Below are 21,533 nucleotides of genomic sequence, written 5' to 3'. Positions count from 1 at the left end.
GGCCTCTAGTCTATATATATAAAAGCCTAAGCGAGTGAATGACTGGACGACTGGAATGACTGGAACGATTGGTCGCTATGATGCGCACTGACCACCAGGGGGCAGATGCTCAATACAGGAGCTGCCCCCTAATGGTCAGTGCGCTCTCACAGTGGCCTGGTGGCTGCCACTCCCTCAGTAGTCCTGCAGGTCCCATCTCCGGAGAATGGGCTAGGCACCGACGGACCTGCACCACTGGCATGATCCTGACAGCTCCACTGGCCTCCTGGAAGTCGGCCTCGGGAGTCGTGGCCACTTCCCCTCCCTAGGTGCTCCACAAAGAAGAAAGGATATAAAAGCAGCTGCCAGGTGGCTCCCAACAACGGGCGGGAACGTCAGCTGGACAGATCCAGATCCCGGGCCTGCCCAGAGGGCCAATAGCATCCTGCCCACCCTCCCTCCCACACACTAAGGACCCCACTGTGCACAAATTTGTGCACCAGGCCTCTAGTAAAAAATAAACACATATATATTTTTTAATCTAATGAAGAAAAGACATAGGCTGAGGATCAAAAATATGTACTACACAAGCATTCTTGAAACAAGAACAATATAAGCCATCTAAAGTGCTTATTTTTGTGCCAGAGCTAAACCCAGCTTCTCAGGGGCAGGAAGGACACATCGATTGGATGTCAACTCTAGTCAGCCACCATTCTTGGTGTTTCCAGACACATATTCAGTTATCATAAGTAGGGCTTAGTTAGCTCCGTATTTCCAGTGAGAAAATTGAGAGTTTAGAAATCCAGGTAAAATGTGTCTGTGTCCTACAGCTAGTAAATGACACAGCAGGATTGAAACCAACATATACCAAAGCCCATGTTTCTTCCACAACATACCTATGCTCTGTTAGACTTCTTAGCCAATATACTTCACAGGCTTGAAAGTAGAAGCCTTGCTGGAGATAGTTAGGTTTATTCTCACCAGCCATGTGCAGAGCAACGGAGCCTCCTGCTTAGCAAATTGCCCCGATTGAATTCACACTAGTGTGGGTTTATCAAGAGTCCCCACGTAAGGATTAGAGACACCAAATACAGTAATATTTCAGAGCACCTGACCAGACCCATCTGTACCTCCAACTCCATGTGCTCTTCTTAATAATTATTTTGGTTCATTTTTTATTTGAATCATAAGTGCCCTTAGCCTCCACTAGTGAAATTCAGTGAAAAAATGTTTCATGAAGATCTTATATGTAGCAGAGATCAATTCCTATTTTGCCATTTTATTCCCTTCTTCACCCTGTACATAACATGTTTTGTTTTTAACACAGTTGACAAAGTACTGTCTCCCTTGCAAATGTCCAACTTTGGTATAGCTTCTGAGAACATAAGTCCTATTTTAGAACATGAGCTCATCTTTTCAGTGAACCTGGCTACCTAGGCAAAAATATCCAAAGGAAACCAAAGGGAAAAATGAAACCAAGACATTCCTTTTACCCCAAAAGGCCATACAAGCCAAGTTGATAACAGGAAGCACTTTTTTTTATGTCATTGGTTTCCATTTCAAAGGGCCTATCTAATGTGAGTTCCTAATTAACTGCATTAGAACAAGAAACAGAATTCATTAAAGAAAGAAGCAGAAGCTATTGACACATCTTGAAAAAGAAAACAAGACAGAATGATACTTATAAACTGGCTAATTTCTTGATTCGTAGGAAATTTCACATAACTTGCTTAAATGAGCTTCATCAAAGCTCCATTAAAATTTATCTGAGTAAGCAAATTTAAATTTAAAATTCTCTCAGTATGAACAATTTTCACCCATGTGCATATTTCATTACAAAAATTTAACATAGCTCTAATCAACTATCTCAGAGAAATCTACAGGCATTAAATGCTCATCAGTAAGCCCAACTAATTCTATGAAAGTTGTATACCTATTAGTATTCTCACAACATCTCCTGGAAGCCTTTTATACACAGACCCCTGTATTTGCATGCTATCAGCAGGATTTTAAAACCTTCACCTTCAAATCTGAGGTTGACAAAGAAGCCAAGAAAGATGGAAAGAAGTTAGAAAGTACTTGTGAAAGAATGTTGGTTTTTGCTTTTTATTGGTTCGTTTCTTTTAATATGATAGATCCTTGAGAATGTTTATAGGATAAAGATCCCAACAAGACAAATGAGCTGAAGAGAATAGGAAAGACAGATGCTAATTGAAGAAGCAGATTCAACGCAGCAAAATGGCAGGATGACTAGCATTAATCAGAAGTGCAAAAATGGTGGGGAGTTCAAGGGGTACTGGTACAGGAAAAAGATGGAGTGGAGAACTTGAGAGTTCAGCAAAGAAAAAGAAAGAGAGGGAAGAAATGGTTCCTCTCGTTTCCTTTCCTAGCCTCTGGTCTAAAGTAAGCCTTCTCTGACCCTTAAGTTCGTGACTCATTTATTTATTCACTCACTGACTAGATATTTTACTCAGCGCTCACTCTATGTCAGATACTGTTTTGGTAGTGAAGATGCAGCAGTGAGTGAAATGAAGTCCTTGCTCTTAAAGAATTTATATTCTATGCAGGGAGGCAGATAGTACATACCTGGGGAAGGGGAGAGGATGCAAAAGTAGGTGTACAGTGGTTCGTATAAGACACAATACTATAATTAGTAAATAATAATACAAGAATAAACTGTGTTTTGTGCACTCACACTGTAAACCTACTTTTGCCCAACCCTGTATATATATCTGTTCAGGGTCCAAGATTTCAACCTTTTCCCCTACTGCTCCCTAACTCATCTTTCTACATCCCCAGCTATAGCATCTTATTTATCCCAATATCTCAAACAAACAAAAAAAAAAGGAATTCAGCCCAAACTGAAGACCGGGCCTACAACAAGCAGACCTGACTCTGAAGCGACTTATCAGCCTTCCCAAATTTCGTCTTGGTTCTAACAGTTCATTTTCCTGTGAAAAGGCACTAATTAGAGGCTGGCAAACAGGAAGAGAAATCCAATAATGCTTTTATCTCAGGCACGCTTGCCCACGTGCTTATGTTCACTTCAACAATTGCTTATTGCTCACCTGCTTTGTGAAGGCCAGAGGTTGGAGTCTGTAGGGAATGAGTAAATCTTCAAGGGTATTAAATCGTTATTCTTTTTAAAAAAATATGTTTTGTTGATTTCAGAAAGAGGAAGGAAGGAGAGAGAGAGAGAGAGAGAGAGAGAGAGAGAGAGAGAGAGAGAGAGAGAAACGTGGATGAGAGAGAAACATTGATTGGCTGTCTCCTGCATGTCCCCTATGGGGGATCAAGCCCAAAACCTGGGTATGTGCCCTGACCAGGAATCAAACCTGTGACCTCCTGGTGTGTGGAACCCAATCAACCAATGGAGGCACATGGCCAGGCTAAATAATAATTATTCTGATACTTAATATTCAATGAGCACTTTTTATCTGCCAGACACTTTAAGGGCTTCACATGGCTTATTTCATTTAAGCCTCACATTAGCCTTGTAAGGTAGGTGATAATATATCCACTTGCAGGCGAGAAAACAAAATCCTAAAGAGGTCAAGAGCTATGCCCAAGGTAATCCATCTGACCCAGAGCTCATGTGCTGAACTCTGCTGCCTCCCAATTTCATTCTTTTCCTAGGGCTACCATAGCAACTACTGAAGGCTTTTCTGGAGCAATACTGTAGGAGTTGTGCATAGATGGCTTCGAATGTGAAGGTAGCTGGTTAGGTGACTGAAATAGTCTAGGCTGGTGACAATGAGGGCACAGGATAGAGATTGTGGAGGTAGATTCAGAGATTTTGAAATATTGATTAGTTATTCTCTGGATTCATTTGGGGAGCTAGAGAAAATGCCACTCTTTACACGGCCATAAGGTGATATTTACTAAGGCCCCTCAGGATGATGAAGGGCCAAAGGCACATCATGGTCTTGGAGAGAAGTTCAAAGTTAGAGCTAGAAAAGGTAACATATAAACTACACAGAGGAAACCTAGGGATGAGCCAGAAACGAGGGAGATGCAGACAGACAAGTTAAGTGGGGTTGAAACAAATGGTCCCAAATAAGGGCTGTGAACAGGGCAAGAATATTGTGACCTTTACACAACAATGTAAATATAAATAGTCCTACTGAACTGTACTCTTAAAAATGGTGAAGAGGATACATTTTATATTTTGTTTCTTACCTCAATTTAAAATTTTTCAATAGGTAACAATTTTAAAAAAGAAATCTGAAAAATGTCACCTTTCTAACTTGGAGCTGTCCAGGCAGATCAGTGACAGGCCTGATTTGGTGAGGAGCCGGGCCAGTCAGATTACATGATGGGCAAGGTATGGAGAAAGAGTAATAACTATCGAATATAACTAAGTTTTAAAACCTATGCATCCAGGGAAATGGGGGAGGGGAGTCCTATTCCTGGAAATAGAGAGGTCAGTAATAGTCACTGACTTGGGCATGAACATTTTGAGAGAAAATTATTTGAGTTTTCACAGTGCTTGTTACTCCTCAATAAAAGATTACAAGGGAAATTGGAGACGCAGGTCATGGAGGTTCAAGAGTGAAAGCTAAGCTAGAAATATACATGCTAGGTTATCTGTAAAAGGGTGAAAATTAGCAATATGCAAAGTTGATATAACCACCAAAGCGAAGTATAAAACAAGACAATAAAGGCCCAATAAACGAAACTTGGGAATGTCTTTTAGCATCAGAGTAAATGAAGCTGGAAAGGAGACCACAAGTTATTCACATTGGTCAGAGAGTAACCCCGCTGTGTCACAAAACTCAAAGGGGGAGTTTTGAGAACAAGTTGTACACAGCGGTGTAAAATTCTTCAGAGAAGAAAGATGTGGATTGAAAAGAAATGATTTGACTTGGTAGCCAAGGAGTCATCAACATGGATCGATGGTTCAGTAGGAAAGGAGGCCAAAGGAAAAGGGTACGGAATGGGTAGGGGTGGCCAGAAGTGCACCCAGAGAGAACCTGCTACAGTTTCTCTGAAGGAAAGGAGAGAGAAGGAGCACATTGCGTGAGGTGGATTGCCAGGGACAGGGACAGCTTGTTTTCTCAGTTACGAGCATGTTTACTCTCAAAGGGCTGGTCCGATGGAGAGGTATAAATGGTAGAGAGTACCCCTGGAATCAGTTCTGGAAAAGGTCGAAAGACCATGTTCAAGAACACAAGAGAAAGTAAGATTTGAAATTGCCTCCCGACGGCTCTGCCTATCTTCAGTTCTGCCCACTCCAGTCCATTCTGGAGTATTCTCTCTACAACATAAATCTACTCATGCACTTATAAACTCTTCCATAAATATTTGCTTAATGAGTGCAGAAAAGTGAATAAATAAATTAGTGAATGAATGGGGTGAGGAGGAGAAAGAGGGGGATTCTCAGTGAGATAATACAGACAGGTAATTTCAGATAACTTCACTGAAGGAAAGTGATGCCATTTCCCACGAGTAAGAGCACATTTTGACGTTTTCTATGGATTTCAGAAAGCAAATTAGCATAACTTCTGTATCAGACACTAGATCACCTTGCCTTCCGAACCCCTCCAGTGGGCATTACGCAGGCCATAGCTGTGGTAAGCTGTGGACACTGTTTTCACCACTTTGGGCAAAACAGACCTGCGAGTTCTTCTGAACAGTACTGGTTGAAAAGGAGGGAGCAGCTCATCTCTACTCTAGCAGGTCTGCACCCACTGAGGCCCTGGCACCCCAATGGCTGCCCAGAGAGTCCATCTAACACTACTTAGAAATAGGATGGGGCAAACTCTAGCCAACGAATGACAGAAACGGGGAAAAGCTAGAAGATAAATTACTAGCCTTCTTGTCCACTTCCCCCAGTGCCAGTACTGAGACGCAGTAGTTTAATACAGCCTCTCTGGAAATATCTACCAATAACGCACCCATTTCTGTTCGCTCTCCCCCTTCCTTTTTGCTCCCCACTTTTGTGTCCTGAGATTGCACCTGGTCTAAACAAGTAATTTTGATACATTTTTCAATGTTCAATATCTTAGGAGATATTTGAAGCATGTTATTAGAAGCACAAACAAAAACAGATTTGTAATGAAAACATTCGTTTATTTGCATTGGCTTATGTTTGGATACTGGAAAGAGTAGTTGCAAAGAATAGTTGCAGTCACTGAAGGAGAATGAAAAGTCAAGAAGAAACGGTGAACGAACAGTCAAGCAACAAGGAAATAGTCATTCTCCTTGTAGAATATCAACAGGAGATAATCAGAAACACATGGTTCTGGCAAGTACAGATGCAGTCCCCAGATAGCAAAGTTTCCATCAAAGGAGCCCATATTAAGGAGATTTTTCTCCCATTGAGCCTGTTTGTAATTAATGTGTTCCTATGTTATGACATATTAAAGTGTTAGATTCCCTCCCAAAAAAAATCTACTGAGTGACATATCTCAATGAAGACAACTAAAATTGTCTTCAGTTTACATATTAAATTAAAATAATTTTAAGAGACAACAAATTACCAGCTAAAATTCAAACAACTAAGAAATGACAAAAAGTATACTTGCTTAGCAAAGCCCCTTGGGGAGTTAAAATGGAAAAAAAGAATAAAAAATTGGCCAGAAAGAGGGAGAGTACTTCCTTGCTATGGAAAGTTGGCATACACTATACCATGATCTCAATCTGCACTGAGAACAGTTTTAGACATTGAACCAGATCCCAGTTGTAAAGATGTAAAGGGCACAGTCAGTCACCCACCTTTAAATATTTGCTACTACAAATATTTAACCCTCTGTTCCTAGGCTGATATAGCACAAAAGGTCTTCTCTTAAAATGACTGAAACCAAAAGACTGGGACATACTCACTGCTCATTCACGAAAGTATGAAAACTATGATTCAAGAAATGCTCTGTGAGTACACTTTGGTTTCTGACTGTGTATTCCTGCAGACTCCACAGCAGTCATTAAATCAGGTTTTCAAATGTCCTCAGGTAGATTCTTTAAGAATTCTTTTTTCCTTTTGTAGATTTATAAATCCAGATGCAACTGCCACTTCCTGGAGGGGCAGTTGGTTTAAAGTTTAAATGTATTACTTTTTAAGCATTTGTCATGTTTCTTAGTATTTCTTTTGGTCTGAATAGCTGAAGGGAATTATGATTTTTCCCAGAGAATTGCACATACACATACACACAACATTTCCCATAAAGTACATAAGCTCGGTAGATACCTCATCCATCCAAATACTTTCTGGAATCCAAAAGCCTCATGTCAAAGCCAGCTGCTTTAAGTAACTTTAAAAATCACTTAAAGATGGATAAACACAAGGAAGGGAAAGCCCCAGTAGCATGCCTATTTTGGTATGCCAATAAAGTAAAAACAAATCCCCAATTTTTTAAAATTTTTATTATTTTTTTAATCAGAGAGGAAGGGAGAGAGAGAACTAGAAACATCAATGATGAGAGAATCATTGATCGGCTCCCTCCAGCACACCCCACACTGGGGATGGAGCCCGCAACCTGGGCATGTGCCCTTGACCGGAATTGAACCCGGGACCCTTCAGTCTGCAGGCTAATGCTCTATCCACTGAGCCAAACCAGCCAGGGCAAACCCCAAATTTTATAGATAGAAACAATGCTTCTACAAAAGGCCTAAAAGCTATATTTCAGGTCTTAAGGAAAATCTAGGTAGTATCTCATCAGTATTCTTTTTATAATCCTCACTTGAGAATATTTTTCCACTGCTTTTTCAGACAGTGGTAGGGAGGAAGGGAGGGATGGAGAGGGAGAGAGGGAGTGGGGACGGAGAGAGAGAGAGAGAGAGAGAGAGAGAGAGAGAAGAGAGAGAAAGAAATATTGATGTGAGAGAGACACATAGACTGGCTGCCTCCCACATGTGCCCCAGTGGGTGGGGGCAGGGAGCAAACTCACAACCCAGGTACATGCCCAGGAATCGAACCTGAGACCTTTTGGTTGAAGGGCCGGTGCTCTAACCAGTTAGTGACACCAGCCAGGCTCTCATCAGTCATAGATTTAAAATATATTTTTATTAATTTCAGAGAGGAAGGGAGAGGGAGAGAGAGAGAGAGAGAGAGAGAGAGAGAGAAACATCAATGATGAGAGATAATCATTGATTGGCTACCTCCTGCATGCCCCCCACTAGGGATTGAGCCTGCAACCCAGGCATGTGCCCTTGACCAGAATTGAACTCAGGACCCTTCAGCCCACAGGCTGACGCTCTATCCATTGAGCCAAACTGGAGAAGGCTAGTTATTTTTAAATAAATTTCATAAGTAGCTGTCTTTGAGAATAATCTATATGTTGACCCCAAAGACATTTCTTTTTTCACTTAAGCTATCTGAAAGAATATTAATAATATTCAAAACTGGGTTATTATTCAATTCTCTTTTGGATCAGATACTATAAGAATAACTAATTTATACCTGATTTAAACTAACTTCTACATGATACATTCTCTCTAACTTCCTTTCTATCTCTACAAAAAATGGCTCTAAACCAATGGCTGGCACAAGTTAAGTTAAAAATAGAGGCATGTGGCAAGTGTTTGGAAATTTACTGTTCATATGTGTGGATTTCTGTACTGTAATTGTGAATTTAGAATCTTGCTTATGATTAAAATATTTAAGACTATCAACAATTTGTAAAAAAAAATCATCATGTGTTTGTCGTATTTTGTGAAGAAAAATTCTAAAGTGAATGTTTTACACAAGCAGCCAAAAAGATCCAAAGTGAAATGAATTTTCCTGGGACAGCCTAGAAATAACAGTTAACATATGCCTAAGCTGCAGACAAAAGCAGGATACATGTAAAATCAAGGAGGGAGTAAAAAGGACTGTAAGTTAATGAATAAAAACCTTTTTGTCCAAAATTCTCAACAAAAATTTTAGGTACTTAAGGAGCAAAACCATCTCAACTATTTTTAAAGAAATTATATTTATTTAATATTAGAACCTAACAAGAAGTGACTTTCAAAGTCACAGTTTATACCCATCATAAATTTGATATACTAAAAAAAAAAAAACACCAAAAAATTACAGGAGTTAAGTTGATGTTAGGATAAGTAAACAAAAATACATAGTCTTCGATTACTTTAGAGTATTTAATAATTGATTCACACTTGCAGCTGCTGTTCATCTAGAAGTGTTTCTAGTTAACTTATTTATCTGCTATTTTTTGCATAACATATTTCTTGGTCAAGATGCTTCTTGACATTATTGATAAAATAAGTCATTCATGTAAAAGTTTTCAAATTTTCTTCGTTCTAACCTAATATTATTTTGTATTTCAATAAGTTCTTAGAGTTGTGCTTTCACAAATTATTATTAGATTTCGAACTTATTTTTATTTAGAGCATCAGCCCTGCAGTAGGAACCGGGTAGATGGACCATGTCAGAATGCTGGCCCAGTGGCCGGCCTGAACATCTTGGAGCGTCATCATCTGGTCTGTAAAATAATGACGCTCATACCTGCCTTACCTAACTCACAGGGTTGAGCCGATACGAAATTCATAAAGAGTTTTTAAAAACAAGATGGTACTGGTACTGGAGGTGTTAGCAATAATGGTAAAAGTACTGTTTGGTATTTAACAAGAAATTCTGCTCCAAACAATAACCGTGATCATAGAATTTACTGCAGAAATAAGACAGTAGTTTACAGATTGCTAATTTATCTTGCTACAATACCTGCTGTAGCATAGAAATCATTGACTTTGTTACTGTGAATTTTGTCTGTGTGTTTTCTTTTATTTTTTTTTAGACTGGACTATTTTAAGTATCATTTCACTGACAGGCATAAAGGGGGTTGGTATATTAAAATAGGAATCTGAGTGTTTTTATGTGTTTTGTGTTTTCTCTAACACTTGACAAGTGAGATTAGTAAAGTTAATTAGCGTAGGATAAGTACAGGATAATCTATGTTTTCCTAATTCTATAAGCAATAAAATGCAGTGTATCAATTCTTTTGAAGAAACCTATTGTCATTTTCTTTTAAATGCTTCAGAAATAAACATTTGCTCTAGAAATGTGTTCACCAACCAAAATTGATTTAACCTATTACGAAATGAAATTTGGGAGTGTCTTTGAGCCTGGCGTGGTCCGGGTGCTCACACTGGCTGCCTTGAGGAAAGAAACACTTAGTGTTTATCACCTTTTAGGGATCTTTATTTATGTTTCTAAACTTTAAATCTTTAGGTCTCTTAGAACCCTAAGGTTTTCAGAAAGCATGCAGATCACTCCTACCTCCTCCAGATTGTCTATTTCATTCAGCTAGAATGAAGTGAACACCTCAGAGAGAAAATTATGGCCAGGACTTTCTGGAAATAAAGAGAAGTTGAAGCAACATGTGTCTCGCTGTCCTAAGGTCACTGTCTGGGCTGGGTGTATCCTGGACCTCTTTCAGACCTCATGGAAGTTAATTTTAGTTTCACAGAAAGGACAGCGAGAGGCAGAAAATGTCAAGGTGAAGCTTATGACCGCCGTACCTTTCTGATTTCCGGGGCATTGCCAGGGAGAAAGAAGCACCGTTCGTCCACAGAGAGTCTTCTCTTGCATCTGCTCGCCTGGGTTTCAGAGGGTGTGTGGGGGGCAGCCCCGGGCACAGTGGCTGCCAGCTTCCTCGTCCCTCGGAGTGTCAGGCTCTGGTAGAAGAGACAGATGGCCACCACCAAGCCCACCAAGAAGGGCCGGGGGCAAAATCGCCGACGACAAAGGAACCCTGGACGACAGACCATGACCAGTTCAGCTGCCCTTGGCCCCTGTCCACGTTGCCGGAAAAGTCATAGCAGCTATCCCTTGTCAGCATGAAGAACACAAATCCGCCTCCTTTTTCCACAGCTTAAGTGAAGATTGCTCCATCCCGCTCAAGAACTTTCCGAAGAATCATGCCAAAGAATTATAGGTCCCAGAAGTCTGAGTCGGTTGCTAAGAGCCCTTCCATGGGTGACAGTAAGAAGTGGGCTGGCCTGGGTTAAATAACAATCATTTTAAGAAGACATCCAAATAGGAATAGTGGTAACTAAGAACCCGAGTGGACCCCAGGCTGCCAAACTGTTGCTTCCGGCAATGCCTTATTTCCACCACCTCCTTCCACTCACAGTGACGACATCACAGGAAAACAGAAGACACCCCCAGGGCCCATCTGGAACCTCCAAACCGCGCTGAAGAGTGCAGTCGCTTAAAACGCAAAGCGCCCGTGGTGCACTGGGGTGGGGGGGGGGAGGGGGGCGCCAGCTCGCCCGAGCAGCTCCCCAGTTTTCCTCCGGCTTTAAAAGCTTCCAAGTTCCCTAACTGCTTCCCTTCATTCCGTTTCAAATCGCCACTTTCCTGGAAGCACTTATGGCTTTTAACATAAAAGCGGAATGAACGGTTTGAATGGACAGGGCTCCTGTTAGGGTTTTTGCCTGTGACTTGATTGCATTGCGTTTCAAGCTCAAAGTTCTGTGTACTTACTCGGTGTTCATCCTTGTGGCCAGAAAAAAGTTTCCACGAGTCCCTAATGGATTGTTGGTCGGAGCCACTCGGAAGGAAACACCCCGTCCTGTGACTCCGATCATCTCGCAGACACGGACACACACGCGCGCGCACACGCGGGGAGCGGGGCGGAGCTAGGCTCCGGGCTCCTCAGGCTCTGGGGCAGCTGGAGCCGCGCTTTCAGCTCTGGATCAGACAAGGTGGGCATCCATAGACTGGGGACATCGGTACTCATGTCCCCGCCACGTGACTGCCTCCGCAGAGCTGCAGCAATTTAAATTCACAAGTGATGTGCCATGCCTTATGTAATTTCTTCTTCCTGATATGATGGTGCAAAACCCAATAGCCCTCCGTCCACTGATGACAGACGTCGAGGATCTTCACTTAGGGAATCATGGTCACTCTTTTGGGGACAAGTGGTCACAACTCCTGTCTGGACCCCAGAACAGCAAGCCTGTTGTATGTACTGAATAACTGAGCTTTCTGCTTAGTACCTAACTCATATCACAGTTGTTATTATGAGTTCTGTCCAGGACGAATGCCCGACTCCTCCAAAGGCTAATTGCTGACACGTCTTACAAGGAGTTGATGGGAGCGGGTATTGGGTAACTTTTGCTCTGTAGGAAGTGGTACACAGCAGGCTTTGTCCATATTCAACTCCATCTACTGCTGCTCGACAGACCGCCCCAAGGGTACTCCGGGTCAGGCAATTCTGCAGACTCCATCCACGTTTGCTGAATCAGCCGAGGGGACTGCAAGGAGAAAAGCAATCTGTCTTGTGCATGGTGCTCACCTCTCCCTGCCCTCGCTTTTCGAAACCTGCCGGTTTAGGTTCATAGCAGACATTCTCCAAAGGCTCTGAATCTAAATAGCTGTTGTAGCCTGTTTCTAACTCCAAGTCATTCTTGGGGCTGAGGTTCTCCTGTGAGGCCACACCCCCAGAGTGATTCCATGCTTTAGGCACGGTCCTGTCAGTCACTTGGATTTTGTGATACGGAGCGCCCCCTAGGGGTGCCCAGCTACTATAGAATGGACATCTACAGATAGGACCTAACTATGTTAACACCCTTATAAAACAGATTAAAGTCTTAGAGAATACAGATTCACACTAAATCTAGACTTATTCCAAGTCCTTGCGTATATTTCCTCCAGTGTGTTTAATATTAATTTATAGAACCAGAGTCGTCAGTCCCATGACAAGTGAAGGAATAGAGAAAAATGAAATGACACTTGACTTTAGGAAGCCAAAAGGTTTTGTAGAAGAAATGGCTAAATGTGGAGGGCAGCTACAGTGTTTCGACAGGTTCAAGCCTCAGACTAATGAGAGGGCACAGTCCTCTCATTGCCACGTGCAAGTCCCAGCTTGGAGGGCAGAGCCCTCCCAGCACAATTATAGCCAACAGCTGTAGTTGTAAGCTTGAACCTATGGTCCGAACAGGTGGCCCCACGTGCCTGAGTGATGTGGGCTTGATATAGTTCAGGTGGGTGTAGTTGAGTAGGATCGAAACCCATGAGAATGTTGTAAACATCTTGACCACACCCTTACTTTGTCTCGTGGCATCTGCTATAAAATAAAGACATGGCTTGTAGTCCATGGCACTGTCTCTCCATCCGGGAGCAGCATCCCACCCAGACCCACCTTTTATTCTCTTGTCTGTCTTTTCTCCACCCTTCACCACCCCCCTCAGGGTCACTGAACCTGGCTGAGCTGGCATAGCACATAAGGCGCCCTGGGGCTGAGTATGCCATGGCCGTGCTGGCTCACCACAGCTAAACAATGTGTTTTGGGAGATCTAGTTTAGGTGGATGCAATGTGATTTGAGACTTCATAGGAATTGCGAGTCTCTAAGCTGGAATCGTTCTGTGTTGATGAGATCCAGGGTGTGACAAAGTTATTTACTAGGTGAAAGGAATGGACCTGCAGTTCTATTAAGTTAAAAAGTCTGAAAAACCAAGAATTTGAAGAATATAAAGGGTCATTCGTATGCATTGTTAAATTGTTGAGTACAGGATACAAAAGAGAGCATAAAGCAGATACTAAAATTATATTGCTGTTTGGACTAGGAGAAGTGAAAAATAGTAGCATAGATAATTTTGGAGCTAGACTTCAGATAATAGAAGTTAAAAAGAAGGTGGGAAATTAGTGTTCTAGAAACTGGCAGATTGAAAAACCCAATTTCTGAGGGAGAAGATAGTAGACAAAGGGATGTCTGCAAAAGATAGAAAAGGGTTAGAGTGGGACGGTGGAAAGAAGAGGTGGAAAGAAGTTACAGCAAAAATTAGAACCAAGCTGAGTATGCCATGGCCGTGCTGGCTCACCACAGCTAAACAATGTGTTTTGGGAGATCTAGTTTAGGTGGATGCAATGTGATTTGAGACTTCATAGGAATTGCGAGTCTCTAAGCTGGAATCGTTCTGTGTTGATGAGATCCAGGGTGTGACAAAGTTATTTACTAGGTGAAAGGAATGGACCTGCAGTTCTATTAAGTTAAAAAGTCTGAAAAACCAAGGATTTGAAGAATATAAAGGGTCATTCGTATGCATTGTTAAATTGTTGAGTACAGGATACAAAAGAGCATAAAGCGGATACTAAAATCATATTGCTGTTTGGACTAGGAGAAGTGAAAAATAGCAGCATAGATAATTTTGGAGCTAGACTTCAGATAACAGGAGTTAGAAGAAGGTGGGAAATTAGTGTTCTAGAAACAATGCCGGCAGATTGAAAAACCAATTTCCTATTTACCAATAGTCTGAGGGAGAAGATAGTAGACAAAGGGATGTCTGCAAAAGATAGAAAAGGGTTAGAGTGGGACGGTGGAAAGAAGAGGTGGAAAGAAGTTACAGCAAAAATTAGAACCAAACTAAGGGAATCCATTAAATAGCATTTGATATTAAAGTTAACCCAACCTGGATATGGATCATGTTGTTCTTTATCAATTGTTTTCAAGCTTGTGATTTATGAAATGAGGATACTCATGCCTCCTTTGAAGTGTTATTGGCATAACTAGATGAAATAATGTATGAAAATCACCTAAGCACTTGTACATTTGTTGGAAGAACACAGCATGCTGAATGCATGTCTGCGATGTCTGGGATCCTGAGCCTGAGCTCAGTCTTGTTTGTGTGTGTCAAACACAAGAACAGATAATCCTATATAATAAAAGTCTAATATGCAAATTGTCCCTCAGGCGGTCTTTCCACCCGGAGTTCGACCTGGAGACTGGGAGTTCAACCACTCGCTATGATGTGTGCTGACCACCAGGGGGCGGTGTGGAACATGGCGGGCACTGGCAACAGGCGGCAGTGGAGGCGCTGCTAGCCCTGATGGGCCCAGAGGAGAGCGGGACTGCGGCGGGATGGTAGAGCAGGTGCGTGGGTGGTGCCAGGACAAGGCGGGTGTGAGCAGGGGCCGATTGCCCCACCAATCACCCCACAGATGGAGACCAGCAGCTGGCAGGCCCTGATAGCCTGATCGGGGCCGGGCCCCAGGCTGGGATGGGAAACTGGGGATGGGTGGTGGCGACCAACCTCCCATGGTGCCCAGGCGGGGGGCTGCGACCTCTCACTGGCTACCTGGGGGCGGGGGTGATAGGGATGGAGGTGCAGTGAGAATGCGGGATGTCCTCTGAGCTCGCTCTCACTCCCCCTGCTACCCTCCCCCGGGACGTCAAGGCTCTTGTGCTGGAGAAGCTCCCATGCTCAGGTGCCAGGTGCCTGCGAGGAGCCCGCCCTGCACCCATGGGTCCTCTTCCGGGTGAGCTGGGCACAGCTGCCAGGAACACAGGGCCAGTCGGGCTCCCTGTGGGTTCACACAGGAGCCAGTTTGTGAAGCTGGCTGAGGGAGAGCGTGCTGCCCACCCGGCTTCCGTGCGGTGCTGCTGGGTGGTCCAGAGGCCCACGCTGTGCCCTGGCCCGCAGTGTCCGGCCGTGCTCATCACATCTCCACATGGGGACTCGGGCACCGTGACTCAAGCAGAGAGGGGCGCATGGGGGCCTGGGGGCTGAGGTGCTGCCCAGGGCCCAGAGGTCAGCTGGGACCTGCTCTTCCATGCCAGACACTCACACTTTGATTGCCGGCCAAGCCTAGGGACCACACCTGTGCATGAATTTGTGCACCAGGCCTCTAGTGATCAATATGTTGGGCTTCTTGGAACACAGAAGCAACAAAAGCAAACATGAGCAGTGTTAGATCTCTTCCCTTTACTTTGTGAGATGGAGATGGGTGGCAGATGCACGTTTCGAAGAGTAAGAACGAGGGTGGAGTGGGAGTAGTTTGTACATAGAGACTGCAAGTGCGAGGGATTTCTGCCTGAGTGGTAATGGCAGCATGAAGGTGACAGAACAGGGAAGAATGAAGATAGAATAAGTGGTTCAGTGTGGGGAGTGGGAGGATAAATACACAGTAGAAGTACGAACCCATGGTTTCTGGCAGAGAATCAGAGTGAATGCTTTTGTGCATATGGTTTCACGAAGTAACCCATCCACTAAACCATTTTGGCGTCCAAGAGATGGTATGTTAGCAGCATTAACCTGGGACAATAGAGTGACAGAACTCTCCAACACAAAATATGCTCTTCTATCACACATGTTTCAATTTAGCTTTTGGTATGGAGTGGGGATGGAGGGAGAGGATACGTTTAATAATCGTTGTTTGAAGAAGATATTTTCAAATTTTTATTTTATGATTTAAAGTAGAGTAATAAAAATGTCCATAACAGAGAAGATTCCAGTGTGGGATCAGGAACTTTGGGAAAGTAATTTACCCCTTTGAGTATCAGCTTCCTCATAAAATGCCTCCTCTTTGAGTATCGGCTTCAGCAATCACTAGATCTCAGAGGTCACCAGAGGCTGGGAGGAAGGTGAAATCTTCAGATTCTGGGCCCTCTTGGTTTCCTACAGGGAAAAGCTTTTCTCTTTCTTCTTTTTTTAAAAATGTTATTTTTATTGATTTCAGAGAGGAATGGAGAGGGAGAGCGATATAGAAACATCCATGCTGAGAGAGAATCATGGATCAGCTGCCTCCTGCAAGTTCCCCACTGGGGATCAAGCCCACAACCTGGGCATGTGCTCTTGACCGGAATTGAACCTGGGACCTTTCAGTTTGCCGGCCGACACTCTATCCACTGAGCCAAACCGGCTGGGGCAAGCTTTTCTCTTTCAAGAGGCTCTTGACCATGGAGATGTAAAATCCAGCTGTAGCTACTAACGGAGATGTTGTGAAGTAAGTCCTGGCAGTCCTGTCAACAACAACTGGGCACTCAGCTTCCGGTACTTTCCCCCTACAGTTCGACTGCCCTCTTCTCAGCTCCTATCACCTTTCATCTGATGCTGACTGTAGAACTTTCTCCATTAGCACTAAGATGATGTTCATAGATCGTGAATCACATACTTGAATCTCTACTGTACCAAAATATCATTCCAGGCACAGGGAAAACAGAAGACATATACGAGAAATACCATAAATGACTAAAATATAACAAATTGGTCAGCGTAGGGTAACTGACAAATTGGTCAGTGTAGGATAACTTCTGTAACAAACAACCTCAAAATCTCAGTGACTTGGTACAATAAAAGCACTCATCACCTTCCCATGTTTGTCAGTTTCTATTAGGACTGGGACCAGGGTACTTCCACCTGGGGACTTTCCATACCCTAGAATCTTGGCTACCCACTGGGGTCCTTTGAATCCAACAGGAAGATGGAGAATGAGAGAAGGGCATAGAGCAGTGGTTCTCAACCTTGGCTGCACATTAGAATCACCTGGGAATCTTTTTAAAATCCTGATTTCTGGGCCTCCGGAATGAGGCCCCAAAGGTTGAGAACCACTGGCATAGAGGATTGTGTGGGAGGTTTTGGGGGGACAAACTTCAAATTGTCATCTATTCTTTGGCCCACATTCTATGGGCCAGAGCCCAGTCACATGGACCCATGTAACTGAAAATGAGCTGGGAAATGAGGTTTAGCTACGTGCCCAGGAGGAAAAGGAAACGAGGCTGATAAACATATATCTGTTCCAGCCACAACTAAGTTGGAGATAAGGGCCATGGAGACTAAAAATAGGAAAACCAGATTTTGGGGGAGGTGATAAGGAAAGCGGTCATTTCTTAATTGGGCCCTGAAGAGTCCCAAAGACTTCAACTGCCTCAAAAGGGCAAATACAGGTTTTATGTCTTAGTGGAAGTTCACTAAGGATAAAGCTGGAGAGTCAGGTCCAGGTCAAGTCCTGCTACACCAGCAGTTCTCAACCTGTGGGTCGCGACCCCTTTGTCCGTCAAACGACCCTTTCACAGGGGTCGCCTAAGACCACCCTGCATATCTACATTACGATTCATAACAGTAGCAACATTACAGTTATGAAGTAGCAACGAAAATAATTTTATGGTTGGGTCACAACATGAGGAACTGTATTTAAAGGGCCAGAAGGTTGAGAACCATTGTGCTATACTTTAAGTTCAAGATGTTATGTAGCCTTTATCTGCAAACATTAGGAACCCCCAAATAAACAAGTTTCTTCTCCGGAATACTTATTAATGAAGCTATCATGATAGCTTTCAGGATATAGGATGACCTTTATTTACAATTATTTGAGAATTCTGTTATATTACCATTAACCTTAGTGGTAAATTCATAGAGCAAAATCTTTTTTTTCTTTTTCTTTTTTTTTAGGTAGAATAAGGACAACAACATGGGTCAAGTTCATGTGGTTACTCTCAATGGTGCAAAATACACACAGGACTTAACGGAAGTCTATGTGCAGTGCCTTAGAGCCCTCACTATCCCTCAGAGGAAAAGGGTATCCACACTGCTATGAGTATGTGTTTTCCTATAAAGTTATGTAAACGTGAGTATTATTTTATACCGGGTGTAGGATCATGCATCCTTTCACCTAAATTTAGAACCTGACATCTGCCATTCGTTACAATGACACACCAGAAGCTCATCTGCAGTCAGGCCCTGTGTGGTTCTTTAGATGCTGGAGGACAGTGAACAGAAATCCCAAAACAGTTGTCGTTTCTAATGCATTTAAACTTGCTCAATTTCCTTTCAACTCAGCTAGGTTGCTTCTCTCCAGATCTTTTCACTTGGGTAGTCACTTTGTGTATAAATCTATGAGTTTAAGTTTAAGACCACTAACCCTTTTATGGAGTTTTGCATTCAGGAAAAAAAAAGAAAAAGAAAGTAGCCCGGCTGGTGTGGGTCAGTGGTGGAGCATCGACCTATGAACCAGGAGGTCACGGTTCGATTCCCGGTGAGGATGCACCCCCACAGTTGCAGACTCATTCCCAGTATGGGGCGTGCAGGAGGCAGCTGATCAATTATTCTCAGCATTGATATTTCTATCCCTCCCTCTTCCTTCCTCTCTGAAATCAATTAAAAAAAAAAAAAGTAAAGATTTTTCTCTTCCTTTCCAGTGGCTGCTGACTGGTGACAGCAGGGTTTGACAGAGGTCTAGGAATGGTGTTAAAGGGTAAAAGGGACGGTGCAGGACTTCCCTTGGGCACAGCATTTGTCAATTTACACATAGAAATAAGATGCTGCGTTGCACATCTTCATTTTTCTACTATCCTTTTCTTGTTTGATGTATTTACTTGAACAAACATTCTGCACTGTTTCTAGATGAACAACAGTCGAAATAAAACAAATGCTTCAAACTAAATACTTTTCATTTAAAATTGTCCACGAGACCAGTATTTCTGAGCATACAAATCACCTAGAGGTCCCACATAACAACACTTGGCACTGCCTTTTTAAACGGGGCACACAGTAGGTCCTCATTTAATGTCATCAGTAGGTCCTGGGAAATGGCGATTTTAAGCAAAATGACAGGTGAGATCAATTTTATCATAGGTTACTTGATGTAATTAAAAGTTAAGTTCTTACAGCACATTTCTGGTTACAGAAACATCACCAAACTTCTAATTAAAGATCCAAAACACTTCTAATATTAGACATCGAAATATATGTGAATTATACATACATTTAAGGTGAATAGCCTGGTTGGAGTGGCTCAGTTGGTTGAGCATTGTCCCATCCAGGGAAAGATTGTCAGTTTAATGCCTGGTCAGGGCACATACCTGGGTTGCAGATTTGTGCCCCAATTGGGGAGTGTGTGGAAGGCAACCAATTGATGTTTCTCTCTCTCTCTCTCTCTCTCTCTCTCTCTCTCTCTCTCTCCCTTTCTCACTCTAATCATGTCCTTGGAGGATTTTTTAAAAAAGATTAATAAAAACAAAGAAGATGATTTCCAACCCACTGATACCAGAGCCTACCCCAGTAGTTCAAGGTACAGGGATGAACCCACCCTGGACAGGATGTCCTTCCATAGCAGGGCACTCTCACCCATCACACTAACTCAGACTGGGACAATGTGGACACCAGCTCACCTCGGGTGCACATCTTTGTGACGTGGAGGAAACTGGAATCCTTGGAGAAAACCCAAAGGCCCAACCGAGAATCGATTTTATTTCTCTCATCAACGTTATAACCAAATGATGTTGAATGGAAACAATGCTACTCAAGGACTTCCTGTACACTCAGCAGCTCTTCACAGTTCTCAGCTGGGTACATGGCTAATTTTTCACAGCTTTCTTTTATTTTAAAAATATATTTTTATTGATTTCAAAGAGGAAGGGAGAGGGAGAGAGAGAAACATCAATGTTGAGTATCATTGATCAGCTGCCTCCTGCACGCCCCCTACTGGGGATGGAGCCCGCAACCCAAGCATGTGCCCTTGACCAGAATCAAACCCGGGACACTTCAGTCCGCAAGCTGATGCTCTACCCAATGAGCCAAACCAGCTAGGGCACAGCTTTCTCTCTTTCTAAGCAATTTGAAAATGCTTGCACCAGTACCAAATTTTCTTTTGTTGAATTCTGTACTGTATTTTAGTTACTAGTATACTTATATCTCTTTACAATATAGTTTGCTTTATGATAGAACTATTTTACTCATCTCCATACTCTTGTGTCTTCCTATGATTTAAATATTTTTTTTAATTTATTGATTTTACACATTGGAAGGGAAAGAGAGAAAAACATTGATTTATTGTTCCACTTACTTATGCATTCCTTGGTTGATTCTTGCATGTGCCCTGACCAGGGATCGAAGCTACAACCTTGGTGTAGCGGGACAACACTAACCAACTGAGATATCCAGCCAGAGATTCCTGAGTGACTTACTTTGTATTTGTTGAGATCTACACATTATTAATTCAAATCTTTTCCATGATATTCCAATGTTTTGCACATGAAGTATTTCACATCTTGGTAACATTGAACCCAGTGGGACAATTTTGTTCCCCAGAACACATTTGGCATTGTCTAGAGACCTTGCTGGTTGTCACAACTGGAGGGTGGAGGCTGCTAAGGACATCTAGTGTGCAGGAGTGAGGGACACAGCTCCACAACAGAGAATCATTCGGCACAAATGTCAATAGTGCTGAGGTTGGGAACTGAAATTTACCAAAGAAATTGTTGTTGTACAATTTCTGCATGTGGCTAAGACTGCCTGTCACTTAAATTACAATAGTGAGTACTTGAGCAGTCTGCGGCAATGACATTGGGATTTCACCACTTCTGAATGTGTAATTATATTGCCTCCTCAAACAAATGCAACGTTGTGCACATGATCTCCTCTAAGTCTCTCAAATTTGCTAAGATTTGCATCCTCTAAAAGACTTTATATATGTATACACATACACGTATACTAGTACACATACATATATTTACACATACATTCTAAAGACAAACAGATAGAAGATAGATAGAAAGACTGACAAATAGATAAACTACTTACTTCAAGCAGTAAGCACACAGGTAGAATGGCAAACATTTAATCCAACGAATTATTTTTTTACTTTCTTTAGGACACCTATACCTTGGCATAAAGCCAGAATTCCTATGTTTTTATCAATCAACTAGAGGCCCAGTGCACAAAATTCGTGTGGGGGGTGGGGGTGGGGTGCTCAGCCCAGCCTGCACACTCTCCAATCCAGGACATTCCACTTGATCACCCCTAACCGCCTCTGCCTGCCAGCCTGATCGCCCCCAACTGCCCCTCCCCGCCGGCCTGGTCACCCCCAACTGCCCCCCTGATGAACTGGTTGCCCCTT

At 42.7% G+C, this 21,533-nt stretch overlaps 1 protein-coding gene across 1 annotated transcript in view; it reads right to left on the bottom strand.

Moving 5' to 3' along the window:
- Window positions 1-11,394, bottom strand: part of CPED1 (cadherin-like and PC-esterase domain containing 1) — a 281,839-nt gene extending 270,445 nt beyond the window's left edge. Inside the window, exon 1 of the mRNA XM_014532746.1 lies at window positions 10,435-11,394. Coding sequence (XP_014388232.1) covers window positions 10,435-10,683 — 249 coding nt within the window. The 5' untranslated portion in view covers window positions 10,684-11,394. The remainder of the gene's footprint in view (window positions 1-10,434) is intronic.
- Window positions 11,395-21,533: the final 10,139 nt, after the last annotated feature.

This window comes from Myotis brandtii, unplaced genomic scaffold (assembly GCF_000412655.1).
Source record: "Myotis brandtii unplaced genomic scaffold, ASM41265v1 scaffold907, whole genome shotgun sequence".
NCBI classification, from domain to species: Eukaryota; Metazoa; Chordata; class Mammalia; order Chiroptera; family Vespertilionidae; genus Myotis; species Myotis brandtii.
The sequence above is the reverse complement of the archived record's forward strand: the minus strand, read 5'-3'. Positions and strand labels throughout refer to the sequence as shown.